This window comes from Rana temporaria, chromosome 7, assembly GCF_905171775.1.
Source record: "Rana temporaria chromosome 7, aRanTem1.1, whole genome shotgun sequence".
Classification (NCBI taxonomy): Eukaryota; Metazoa; Chordata; class Amphibia; order Anura; family Ranidae; genus Rana; species Rana temporaria.
The window spans coordinates 110,313,937-110,326,967 of NC_053495.1; the positions used below are offsets into that span (position 1 = coordinate 110,313,937).

The window sequence follows — 13,031 nt, forward strand, 5'->3', positions numbered from 1 at the left end:
AAGCAACAGACCTCCTATATATATGCAAGGCATCCAGCTCCTCCCAGTGGGAAGGAGGAGCCGCAGGGTGTGGTAAGTTATAAGAAGCCCAGAAACCAACATGGCCGCCAGCACATGTCAGATGAAAGAAGCCAGCAAAAGGTAAGACCATGACAGATTTGGGCACTTCGCCTTGCTCATGTGGCCCTCCCATGCTTGGGGGGCTCCCTGGGCCGGGTGAACAGTTTGGGGCTCCTCCCTTTATTGCCATTATGGCATTTGGGAGCCCTTTTTTTTTGTGTTTTATGTGCCTTTTGTATTTTGTATTTCATTAATGTTTTTTTTTTCCTTTTCTCTGTTTTCTCTCTCTTCTTCCTCTCCTCCTTCTAATTTCTTCCCTCTTGCACCTTCTCAGTGTCTGGAGGGCGGATCATCGCTCGCCGACTTTTACAGGATGGGGACTGCCGCCCGGACGATCTTCATTACCACACCATGGCTACGATCAAGGTAGTGTCTTATAATGTGCGTGGGCTGTGCTCTCCCAACAAACGGAATAGACTCTGGTTGGAGCTTAAGAGATTGGGGGCCCAGGTACTTTTTCTGCAGGAGACCCACTTTACCGCTTCCTCACTCCCAAAACTGCCCACTCACCTATTCCCACAGTGGTACCTTAGTAATTCCCCAACACCTAAATCTAGGGGTACGGCGATAGCCGTTCATAGGAATTGCCCGTTCCAGCCTTCGGACCATAGAGTAGACCCACAGGGGCGCTTCGTGTTTCTGAAAGGTACTATAATGGGCCAGAAATACACCTTTGCAACCCTGTATGCTCCTAACTCACAACAACTCACGTTCCTGGATAGGACCCTTGCCCAGCTAGCCGAGTTCCGGGAGGGGAGACTGATATTGGTAGGGGATTTCAATGTCAGCCCTGACCCCCTTTTAGATACTTCTGTGAGCAAGTCTACCCACTCTCACGCTTTTTTAAAACACTTTAGGAAGACCCTTCAGGGACATACACTGGTTGACTGCTGGAGTGCCCTTCATGCCACTGAAAGGGACTACAGCTACTTCTCCAGTGTACATAAAGTATACACTAGAATCGATCTGATGCTGGTGGATCAGGGTATCCTTGACTTACTGCTAGGGGCAACTATCGACCAGATTACTATTTCTGACCATGCCCCGGTGACACTCACTCTATCACTATCGCAGGCATTGGCCAAGGCCAGGGCTTGGAAGCTGAATGAAAATCTGCTTGATGACATAGGGGTGGTGGCGGGAGTACAGGAGACTTTGGAGAACTATTTTGCTGAGAACGCCAATGGTGAGGTTAGCGACGGTATCCTTTGGGAAGGCCATAAAGTGGTGGTCCGTGGCACCTTTATCGCCATGGGAGCCAAGCTCAATAGGGAGAGGCAGGGAAATTGCAGGCCCCCCTATGTACTCTCCTTAACTCCCTGGCGACCGGTGGACAGCTCCCTCGGGAGACCTCGTTGGCGCACATTACGGTGCTTCCAAAAGACGACAAGGACCCTGCCCAACCACAGAGCTATCGCCCGATCTCCCTCTTAAACACGGACCTAAAACTTTTTTCCAAAATTTTGGCTAACCGCTTGAAACCTCTCCTCCCTGACCTAGTTCACGCCGACCAGACCGGTTTCATATTGGGACAGGAAGCTAGAGACAACTCGAACAGGGCTATACATCTTATTCATTGGGCACGAACACGCGATCGGATGCCTCCATACTTGATTTTGTCTACCGATGCGGAGAAGGCATTTGATCGCGTGGACTGGCGATTTCTTAGTGCGGTCCTTGAAAAGTCGGGATTAGGCCCACACATGTTACGATGGATCTCTACGCTCTACGTGGCCCCCACAGCCCAGGTTAAGGTGAATGGCGACCTTTCGGCGGGATTCTCTATCCGGAATGGCACGAGGCAGGGGTGTCCGCTCTCGCCCCTGTTGTTTGCTTTGGTCCTGGAACCATTGCTGCAAAGGGTCAGATCAAACCAAAACATCAGAGGAGTAAATGTGGGCTCCCTAGAACACAAGCTCTCTGCCTATGCAGACGACATTTTGTTCCATGTGGTTGAGCCCCTTGTCTCGTTGCCAGTCTTGATGGATGAACTGAGAGAGTATGGAGATGTGTCCAACTTCCGGATAAACTACACAAAATCTGAAATACTGCCTGTCACTGTCCCTCCGGCCCTAGCGTCCTCTCTGAGGGACTCCTTCCCCTTCACGTGGTCCACCTCTTCAATGAAATATTTAGGGGTCCAGCTTACGAACTGTCTAGACTCTCTATACTCCCAGAATTATGTCCCCCTTCTAAAGAAGACCTCTCAGGACTTGCAGACTTGGGACAAGACAATGTTCACCTGGGTGGGACGGACAAATATTTTGAAAATTACGGTTTTGCCCCGTATCCTGTTCCTTCTACAGATGATACCTATACGCCTACCGAAACGTTTTTTTTTCGGACTTACATAGTCTTTTTATTAAGTTTGTATGGGGGGCAGGAGACCTAGGCTGGCGATGGCAATCCTACAAAGGTCCAAACTGAGGGGGGGCTTGGGAATACCGAATGTTCACCGGTACTATCAGGCTATTGCGCTACAACGCATCCTGAATTGGAAGTTTCATACGTCCCTTAAGTTATGGGTCCCCCTCGAGAAGACCATGGCGGGGCGGGACTTGGCTTACGCACCCTGGGTTCCAGCTGACAACAGGGGGCTTTCTGATTGGGTCTCCCCGCTGACAACTCACTCCTTAGCTATGTGGGATAAAGCGAATGGCTGCCTAGCACTGACGCCGAGGACTTCTCCTCTGGCGCCTGTCTGTGGCTACCCATGGTTCTCCCCTGGAGAGCTGAAAACCTCCCTTGGAACATGGACTGGGGATGGAGTTGTTAGCCTCGCAAGATTTGTGAACAACGGAGTCCTGACGTCCTTGAATACCTTACGCGCTCGGTATGGCAGCTTCCCCTTTGACTTTTGGAGACACCGTCAGTTAGAGACTTTCACCACTAAGTGCCACAGGTTAGTGCAGATTAGAACCAATCTGACGGAGTTTGAGCGTCTTTGGGCGTCTGAAGACCCAGTGCCCCACATGATCTCTGCTATATACGGACTGCTGGAGGATGCGTCGCCCAACCCCCGGCCTTACTTTGTTAGGGAGTGGGAGAGGGACTTGCAGTTAGACTTTACTGATGAACAACTCTACCACCTGTACCGCTTAACTCACAAGAGCTCTGTGGATGCCAAAACCCAGAAAAACAACTATAAGTTGATGATGCGATGGTATAGGGTGCCGACCACTTTGGCTAGAATTTTCCCTACTGTCTCTGATAGATGCTGGAGGGGGTGTGGGCAGAAGGGCACGTTCCTCCATATTTGGTGGGAGTGGCCGGTGCTCAGACCATTTTGGGACATGGTTGACAAACACATATCTGAGGGTCTGGGCATTGTCCTTCCGGCCCATCCTAAGCATCTCCTGCTCCATGTCCCCTCCATTCCTCTGTCACAGTACAAACGTAGTGCTCCTCAATGCAGCCAAACGGCTTATACCAATTCACTGGAAAAGCTCATGCATTCCGAGTGAACAAGACTGGTTGGGGAAGGTGGGGGAGATCATGGAAACGGAGAGTTGGCTGGCAACATGTAGGGACACTCGGGAAAAATTTGAGCTTACATGGGCAGAGTGGAAAGCCCACGTACATGACACGGCCTTACTTTCCTCCAGTTTGGATGGGGCACTACTTGCTCTCGCAGATCCCGCCTTCGGTGAACTCGTCCGGCGCAACGTCAGTCGGTTCCCCGCGACCCCACCTAGATGTGGGCCCATTCCATCGGCTACTTCGGTGAGTGCTGGTCCATACGCCTTCTCATCTTTCCTCTTGTCTACTTTTCATGTCTCCTTTCTTTGATCCTACTCTAATTTACTATTTTTTGTTTTCTCTTTCCCTCCCTTCCCTTAATTGTTTATTGCGTAATTGTTTGCTCAGTCATGGAACTACTGGAATGACCACCAGTTTGTTGGAATGGTCCTGATACCTCAGGTTTATCTACAACTGATACATAGTAGAGGGGGTTGTTTTGACGCCTACTCTGGAGCAGGGACACTTGGTTTGGCCTCCCTCCATTATTTTGGGGGAGACCTGCCCAGATGGATCGAATGTCCTGGGCGGGTGAGGTATCCATTTGTCCCTGTGCTGTTGTGGGCTGTTGCTCCCGGTTAAAAAGGTGTCTGAGCTTGGACTAGATAACCAGTTTGATGTCCCTAGTCTTTCCCTTCCCTCCTCCCTCTCCCTTGCCCTTTACCCTTTACCCTCCTCCCCCCTCCTCCCTCTGGTCTTGGTAATTGTTTCCATTTCCTATTTTGATAATGTTGTGTGGTGCAACTGTCAATACTGTTTGAAAATGAAAAATAAAGATTTTACAAAAAAAAAAGCCTCAGGATGCAGCAATCAGTAGTAATCCTCTGGATTACTTATAGAGGCCTTAATTGCCTCATTCTGAACAGCTGAAGTTTTCCAACGCCCTTAAACCTTTCTGGCTATTTCTGCAGCCGACACCTGATAATAATTGGTGTATTGTCTAAACAAGGCAGAAATGTATCTCCCATCTGTGACAACACCCACAGATTTACCTGACTTGCTGTCACATTATCTATGGGGTTCAATCCATCCTCATTCTTCTTGTCTTTCAGCTAGCCAGCTTGACTCATGTGACTTGTCACCTTCTAACCAACCTGACCTCAGAGTTCCACTGTCCTCTGCCCAGTCTGATGGTCCTGTGCTAGATGCCCAATTCATCTTTAAGGGTCTGGGAGACCCTCCTCAGATTCCTGTTGATCCACTCATGCCCTTGTTTATTCCTAAAAGGCCTTTGGTCCTCAATAAATCCTGTTGTCCTCTCCCTACTTCGGTTCTGATCAATGAGGATAATCTAAAGTATGAGGTTAGTCAAGTTCTAGATTTTCGCCTTTGCAGTGGCATTCTTCAGTATCTCGTGCATTGGAGAGGGTTTGGTCCTGAGGAGGCATCTTGGATCGCTGCATCTGAGGTCTTTGCACCTTGTCTGTTGAGGAGGTTTCATCTGAGATTTCCCTTTAAGCCTGGGCCCAGGCTGGGGAGGGGCCATAAGAAGGGGGGTACGGGCATGGATATGCAGTAATGTCTGGCAGCTTACCTTGTTCTCCATGTGTTCATCTTAGAGGCCAGGCCCTCTCACCTGGCTGCCTTTATCATCTCTCCTCCCTGTATGGCTCCACCCCAGGCCATTCCAGGAACTCTATATTAACCAGTGCACTGCAGGTCTGCATTGCTGATCAATGTTGTTTGTTAAGCATTGTGTGTTTGGGTTCCTGCTTGCTGTGTGCTACATTTATCTCTGTGTACCGATCTTGGCTTGTCCCCAACTACTCTTGTTTGCCTGTGACCCTGGCCATTGGCTTGTACTTGTTTATCCTTGTCTGCTTGTCTCCCTGACCTTGGCTTAGCCCTTCATAATCTATTGTGTCCTGAGTGGCTGCTCCCCCTCTCTCGATACGGAGCGTGACCTGGGGAACCCTGGGGGCCACGACCTGGATCCAGTTGCAGCTAAGGCCATCCTCACCACTAGAGGCTCTGGATTATCTACAGGTGTACGCCCATGGCACCAAAAATATGTTGATCAGGCATACAGAGGTGACAAGAGCGCACATCCGCTAAACTGATAATGCGTTTGCAGAGTGTCTGTGCATCTCACAGGGGCCCTTTCGCTGGAAGACATATCCTCACTCCGCAAACACCTTTCTCCAACCTTAGGAAGTTTATCTCAACCAGCGTCAGTCTGCCCCAGTCAGCTTTTTAGAGCGGGCTGCAGGAGAACTAATACTGGGAGACACTATGACAATACATATTAAAATACATCTTCATAAAATTTCCACAACACAGGCAAGGAGAGCATTAATCAGAGAAGCAGCTAGGAGGCCCATGGGAACTCTGGAGGAGAGGCTCTAAGGAAGAAGGTAATTCTTCAAAACGCGTCAGCCAGCAGTGGTTTGCATGTCCTCTCTCTAGGATCTGGAGACTGCTATTGGTAGATGGATTGTCATAAGCCAAAGACTGTTACATTGTGGTTTTCTTTCCATGCTTGTGAGTAGTTTTAATACTTTCTATTTTAATAAATATATCAAAGGATAATGCACAAGGTTCGTATGCCCTCTTTTTCTATTCTTTTTTGAATATCCTGGAGGGCAGCAAGGCCTGAGATATTATCCACTCTGAACTTTGGATCGCCTGGTCAACACATTTCTGCGCAAGAGTATTTGTTTTGCTGCTATTTAACTCTGGAGGAGCTTCAGGGATCCACAGCCCAGATGGGAGAATCTGTCCACAGGACAACTATTAGTTGAGCACTCTACAAATCTGGCCTTTATTGAAGAGTTGCAAGAAGAAAGCCATTGTTGAAAAAAAGGCATAAGTCCCATTTTCAGTTTGCGAGAAGACATGTGGGGAACACAGCAAACGTGTAGAAGAAGGTGCTCTGGTCAGATGAGACCAAAATGTAACTTTTTGGACCTAAAAGCAAAACGCTATGTGTGACGGAAAACTAACACTGCACATCCCCCTGAACACACCATCCCCACCGTGATACATGGTGGTGGAAGCATCATGTTGTGGGGATGCTTTTTTTCAGCAGGGACAGGGAAGCTTGTCAGAGATGATGGGAAGATGGATGGGAAATACAAGGCAATTTTAGAAGGGAACCTGTTAGATTCTGAAAAAGGGTTGACACTGAGGCAGAAGTTCACCTTCCAGCAGGACAACGACCCTAAACATACAGCCAGAGTTGCAATGTAATGGTTTAGATCAAAGAATTGTCATGTGTTAGAATGGCCAAGTCCAGACCTAAATCCGATTGAGAATCTGTAGCAAGACTTGAAAATTGCTGTTCACAGATGCTCTACATGATCCAATCTGACAGAGTTTGAGCTATTTTGTACAGAAGAATGGGCAAAAATGTCACTCTCTAGATGTGCAAAGCTGGTAGACATACCCAAAATGACTTGCAGCTGTAATTGCAGTGAAAGGTGGTTCTACAAAGTATTGACTCGGGGGGCTGAATACAAATGCATGCCACACTTTTCACATATCTATTTGTAGAAGATTTTGAAAACCATTTATAATTTTCCTTCCATTTTACAATTATTTGCCACTTTGTGTTGATATATCACATAAAATCCCAATAAAATACATTTACATTTTTGGTTGTAACATGACAAAATGTGGAACATTTCAAGGGGTATGAATACTTTTTCAAGGTACTGTATTAGATACTTTGTACAGCTATTTGTGTTCCCTGTTTGGGCAATTTTTTTTTCAATATTATGTTTTTAATGGCGTGGTTTCTCTACAGATGTCTTTATCAACTTTGATTTTGTTATCCCCTGAAGATGTGAACATTGTTTCACAAAACGCATTGAGAGATTTATACCAGTGCCTGGTCATCTTTGTAGGTCTTTGCTGTGAAAACGACATGGTGTTATATGGCAACATGCACCAATGTATACTTTTTAATGCTTGGTTAAATATAGTTTGTATTTTGCTTCTTAAATTTTAATATGGAACATGAATAAAAAGATGTAACATTTTTAAAATACCATATTTATCGCGGTATAACGCGCTCCCGCGTATACCGCGTACCCCTAAAGTGACCCCCAATCCTGTGGGAAAAAAGTTATTTTTGTACTTACAGTTTTGGTGTCTTGCGCGGCGTCCATCGGTCCATCGGTGGCCTCGTCGGGTCCGGCGTCCTTCTGCGGCTTCGGGTGTCCTCTTCGGCGGGTCCGGCATCCTTCTGCTGGTTCGGGTGTCCTTCTGCGGCTTTGGGTGTCCTTCTGCGGTGGGTCCGGTGTCCTCTTCGGAAGGTCCGGTGTTCTCTTCGGTGGGTCCAGCGTCCTTCTGCGGCGTCCTCGCGGCGTCCTCCCCGCTCGTTTCCCTTGCCGAGTTTTGAATACTGCGCCAGCATATACCGAGCGCAGTACACTCGGGCAGGCTCGGCAACTGTCGCGCTCACGTCCTGTACGTCCAGGACGTGACCGCGGAAGAAGCCGAGACTGGCCGACTATACCCGAGTGTACTGCATTCAGTATTCAAAACTCGGCGCGGGAAAGCAGGTATCGGCGTATATCGCGCACCCACGATTTTGCCCTGATTTTCAGAGCAAAAAAGTGCACGATATACGCCGATAAATACGGTTACATAACCTACGAGCGCCACGCTCGTTTACCGTCCGTCAGGTGCTGCTGCCAGTGCTTAGTGTCCCACACGTGTTCGTCACGTCACGTGACTTCATCAGATTCCCTGATGAAGTCACGTGACGTGACGAACACGTGTGGGACACTAAGCACTGGCAGCAGCACCTGACAGACGGTAAACGAGCGCGGCGCTCGTAGGATATGTAACCGATACCAGACTGCTATATGTGAGTCTTTTAAGATTGTTTTATGTTTTAATTAAAATGTTTTTATACGGAATCACGCGATGTGCCCCCTTTCTTCTCCTTCCTCCACTCCCTCTGCCTTCGCATGAGCCATTTGCTCCGCGGACATCTAGGGAAGAAAAGTTGTGCAGGAGAATCTAGGGAGACGAGCTCGGCGCTCGTGGAGACAAGCACTCCATCTCTACACAGCGTGTAAGTTGTGTGAGTTTCCATCCATCCTATATAGAGCTCCCCCTTTGTTTTATTTATGTGATACCAGCATCACGCCACATTATCTTTATTATTATATATTTTCCATACATGACCAACTACTGAGACTCACCAGGAAGATCCCCACCAAATGAAAGGCCAGAGCACCCATTTTTGGGGTTGTTGAATGATAACCAGGAGGTAAGCTGCTTGGATCACTAACGGTGTGGGCGCACTCGTTTGGATTTGATTTTCCCGCACATCTTCATTCATTTGGATTTGATTTTCCCGCACATCTTCATTCATCATTGGCTTTGGAACTTTATATTTGGAACTTTATTTTTGATTATTCACTTAGTATGCTTTCTTGCAACAGCACTTTTTGAATTTGATTTTGGTTCTTTCTTTCATTTAACTTGGGACTGTCACATATATGTACTGTAGTTTTTTCTCAGTCCTCTTCAGTGATATGCACAGTTTTGTTTAGTTTGTTGATTTAATCACCACTTTGCAACTGCACCTCTACCATTTTTGTGATTTCATTAATGCTCCAGAGACCCACCTGACTTCAACCCCCCCCCTCCCCCCTTTAACCTTAATCCTCCCCCCCCCCTCACCTTCCCCTCACCGTCCTCTCTCCCCTGCCCACAGTGGTAATTATTCACAGCGCAGGCATCATCACCTTTTGCAATAATAGTAACATGGTAAAAAAAAATGGTAAGAAATACGTGGTTGCGTGACTTGAGTTGTACATTTTCTTTATCTTTTTGCAGAAATTGGACAGACCTGCGGCCCACCACCAGTAGTGCAATTTGGAGACATCACAGAAATAAAACAAAAGACCTATCAATCAGGCTCTTCTGTAATATATAAGTGTGCAAATTTTTATAAGCTTGATGGAGAACAAGAAATTACATGTTGGGGTGGAGAATGGGAAAAGGAGCCAGTCTGTCGAGGTATGGTGATTTCAGTATTTATGGAAAATGTATTTGATTTTAAGATAGGTGCAGCTACTGTATATATTATTCTACTAATAACTTAGGTCTGGAGTCGCTTGGTATTCATAACATAATACCAAAAATGATGTATGTAAGGCTACTTTCACACTGGGGCGGCATTAGCCGTAAAAGCGGCGCTAGTTTTAGCAGCACTTTACCGCTGTTATAGCGACGCTTTTTAGCTGCTAGTGGACGCTTTTAACCCCCACTAGCAGCAAAAGAGAAGGTTAAAAGCACTGCTGCCTAAGCGCTTTGCAGGAGCTTCGGCAGCGCTGCCCATTGATTTCAATGGCAGGGACAGTGGAAGAGCGGTGTATACGTCACTCCTCCACTTCCCCAAAGATGCTGCTTGCAGGACTTTTTTTTCCCGTGTTGCAAGCGCAACACCCCAGTGTGAAAGCACTTGGGCTTTTACACTGAGGAGGCATGAGAGGCACGTTTCAGGCACTTTACAGGCGATAATTTTAGTGCTAAAACACCTGAAAAGCACCCCAGTGTGAAAGGGGTCTAAATGTTTAAATTTTGGTAAGCAATAGTTTACAAAACAGTATTATCATGAAGCCCCGTACTCAAGAAGATTGTGTCCGCTGTAAAATTATTATTTATTATTATACAGGATTTATATAGCGCCAACAGTTTGCGCAGCGCTTTACAACATCAAGGAAGATGGTACAGTTACAATACAATTCAATACAGGAGGGATCAGAGGGCCCTGCTCGTTAGAGCTTACAGTCTAAAATCTAAAAGATTCCTTTGTCTGGTACCAGCACGATCCAAGGTCCCTTAGCCCACCCAGTCACTTGTCAAAGCATCAGTGTAGGGTGGAAAACATCAGACCCTTTATTCAAACACAGGCACAAAGATATAAAGGTGAAACTCGAAATTTGAATATCGTGCAAAAGTTAATTTATTTCATTAATGCAACTTAAAAGGTGAAACTAATATGAGATAGACTCATTACATGGAAAGGAAGATAGTTTAAGCTGTGATTTGTCATAATTGTGATGATTATGGCTTACAGCTCATGAAAACCCCAAATCCACAATCTCAGAAAATTAGAATATTACATGCAAATCAATAAAACAAGGATTGTACATAGAACAATATCGGACCTCTGAAAAGTATAAGCATACATATGTACTCAATACTTGGTTTGGACCCCTTATACATCAATTACTGCCTCAATGCGGCGTGGCATGGAAGCTATCAGCCTGTGTCACTGCTGAGGTGTTATGGAAGACCAGGGTGCTTCAATAGCGGCCTTCAGCTCTTCTGCATTGTTCGGTCTCATGTCTCTCATCTTTCTCTTGGCAATGCCCTATAGATTCTCTATGGGGTTCAGATCAGGCCAGTTTACTGGCCAATCAACCACATTAATCCCACGGTCATTGAACCAGGTTTTGGTGCTTTTGGCAGTGTGGGCAGGTGCCAAGTCCTGCTGGAAAATGAAGTCAGCATCCCCATCATCTGTGGAAGGAAGCATGAAGTGCTCCAAAATCTCCTGGTAGACGGCTGCAGTGACCCTGAAATTAATGAAGCACAGTGGACCAACACCAGCAGATGACATGGCTCCCCAAATCAACAGACTGTGGAAACTTCTGACTGGACTTCAAGCATCTTGCAGTGTGTGCCTCTCCATTCTTCCTCCATACTCTGGGTCCTTGGTTTCCAAATGAGATGCAAAATTTTCTCTCATCAGAGAAGAAGACTTTGGACCACTGAGCAACAGACTGCGTGTGTTTTTCTTTAGCCCAGGTATGACGTTGTTTGTACACTCAGAGGACAATCCCCCCTCTTTTGCATAATGGCACAGGGTAGTAAACTTTATCTCCTCCAGTAACAAGACAGACAGGTGTTCAAATTTCCAACAGTAGTCTTATCAGCAGGGAGGCTGTTGGAGAAATCCCCCCTCTTTTACATAATGACACAGGGCCAGGTAGACTACATTCAGTAACAAGGGACACAGACAGGAGTGGCTGCAGAAGAAACCCCCCTCCCTTCTTCCAGCTAATTCACATATACAGTATCTCAGTTTGAGGGGACAGCAAATTTACACTATTATCCACTTCAATACAGGGCTTTTATACCCACCTCCATACCGGGCCTATTCTGGCACTTCTCTCCTACATGTACAAATCATCATTCTTTTGCTAGAAAATTACTCAGAACCCCCAAACATTATATATGTTTTTTTTAGCAGACACTCTAGGGAATAAAATGGCGGTCATTGCAACTTTTTATCTTGCACAGTATTTGCGCAATAATTTTTCAAACCTTTTTTGTGGAAAAAAATGGTTTCATGAACTAAAAAAAAAAAAAAACAGTAAAGTTAGCCCAATTTTTTGTAAAATATGAAAGATGCTGTTACGCAGAGTAAATAGATACCTTACATGTCATGCTTTAAAATTGTGCACACTCATGGAATGGCGCCAAACTTTGTTACTTAAAAATCTCCATAGGCGATGCTTTGAAAATTTTTACAGGTTACCAGTTTAGAGTTACAGAGGAGGTCTAGTGCTAGAATTGTTGCACATGCTCTAACGCACGTGGCGATACCTCACGTGTGGTTTGAACAACATTTACATACGTGGGCGGGACTTACGTGTGCGTTCGCTTCTGAGCGCGAGCTACCGGGGACAGGGGCATTTTCATTTTTTTTTTTTTTTTTTTTTATTTTACTTTTTTTTTTTTTACACTTTTATTTACATGGCCTCCGACGGTCATAGAGATGACAGGTGACCATCTGGTCACCAGTCATCTCTATGCTTCCTATCCGGCACAGGGCGATCCTTTCTCCAGGCCCCCGATGGCACGGGGGAGCCCGGAGAAGCACCGGATGGCGACGGGAGGGCGGGATGTCCCCTCCCGCCACCTATAAAAACGATCAAGCGGCGGAACTGCCGCTATGATCATTCTTATGGTGCACAGGATCGCCGCCAGAACACAATGATATCTGAATGATGCCTCTAGCTGCAAAGTCCAGGACGTCATATGACGTCCACCCAGGATAGGAGTTCCCCTTTGTGGAAGTCATATGACGGTGTGCGGTATTGAAGTGGTTATACAAGCTGTACAATCACTACTTTACATTGTAGCAAAATGTAATTTCTTCAGTGTTGTCGCATGAAAAGATATAATAAAATATTTACAAAAATGTGAGGGGTGTGTTCACTATTGTGAAGATACTGTACATCCCATAGGTTGCTCCCGAGGCAGACAGGAACAATGGGATACAGCCACACCTTAAACAATCTAGCAGTCTGAAAGGTGAAACCAGCCATCTCCACATTCTCTTGAGGGATATAGTTCAGAAATACCAATGTCCCAAGCGAAAGAGCCCCTTTATTCCTTCAGCACAAACCACACATATAGAA

At 46.2% G+C, this 13,031-nt stretch overlaps 1 protein-coding gene across 8 annotated transcripts in view; it reads left to right on the top strand.

Annotated features, from left to right (window-relative positions):
- LOC120946232 (complement factor H-like) overlaps positions 1 to 13,031 on the top strand; it is a 3,139,400-nt gene that overhangs the window by 1,284,459 nt on the left and 1,841,910 nt on the right. For all 8 annotated transcript variants that reach the window (XM_040361064.1, XM_040361066.1, XM_040361056.1 and 5 more), the window contains one exon: positions 9,433 to 9,615. In XM_040361064.1, coding sequence (XP_040216998.1) covers positions 9,433 to 9,615 — 183 coding nt within the window. The remainder of the gene's footprint in view (positions 1 to 9,432; positions 9,616 to 13,031) is intronic.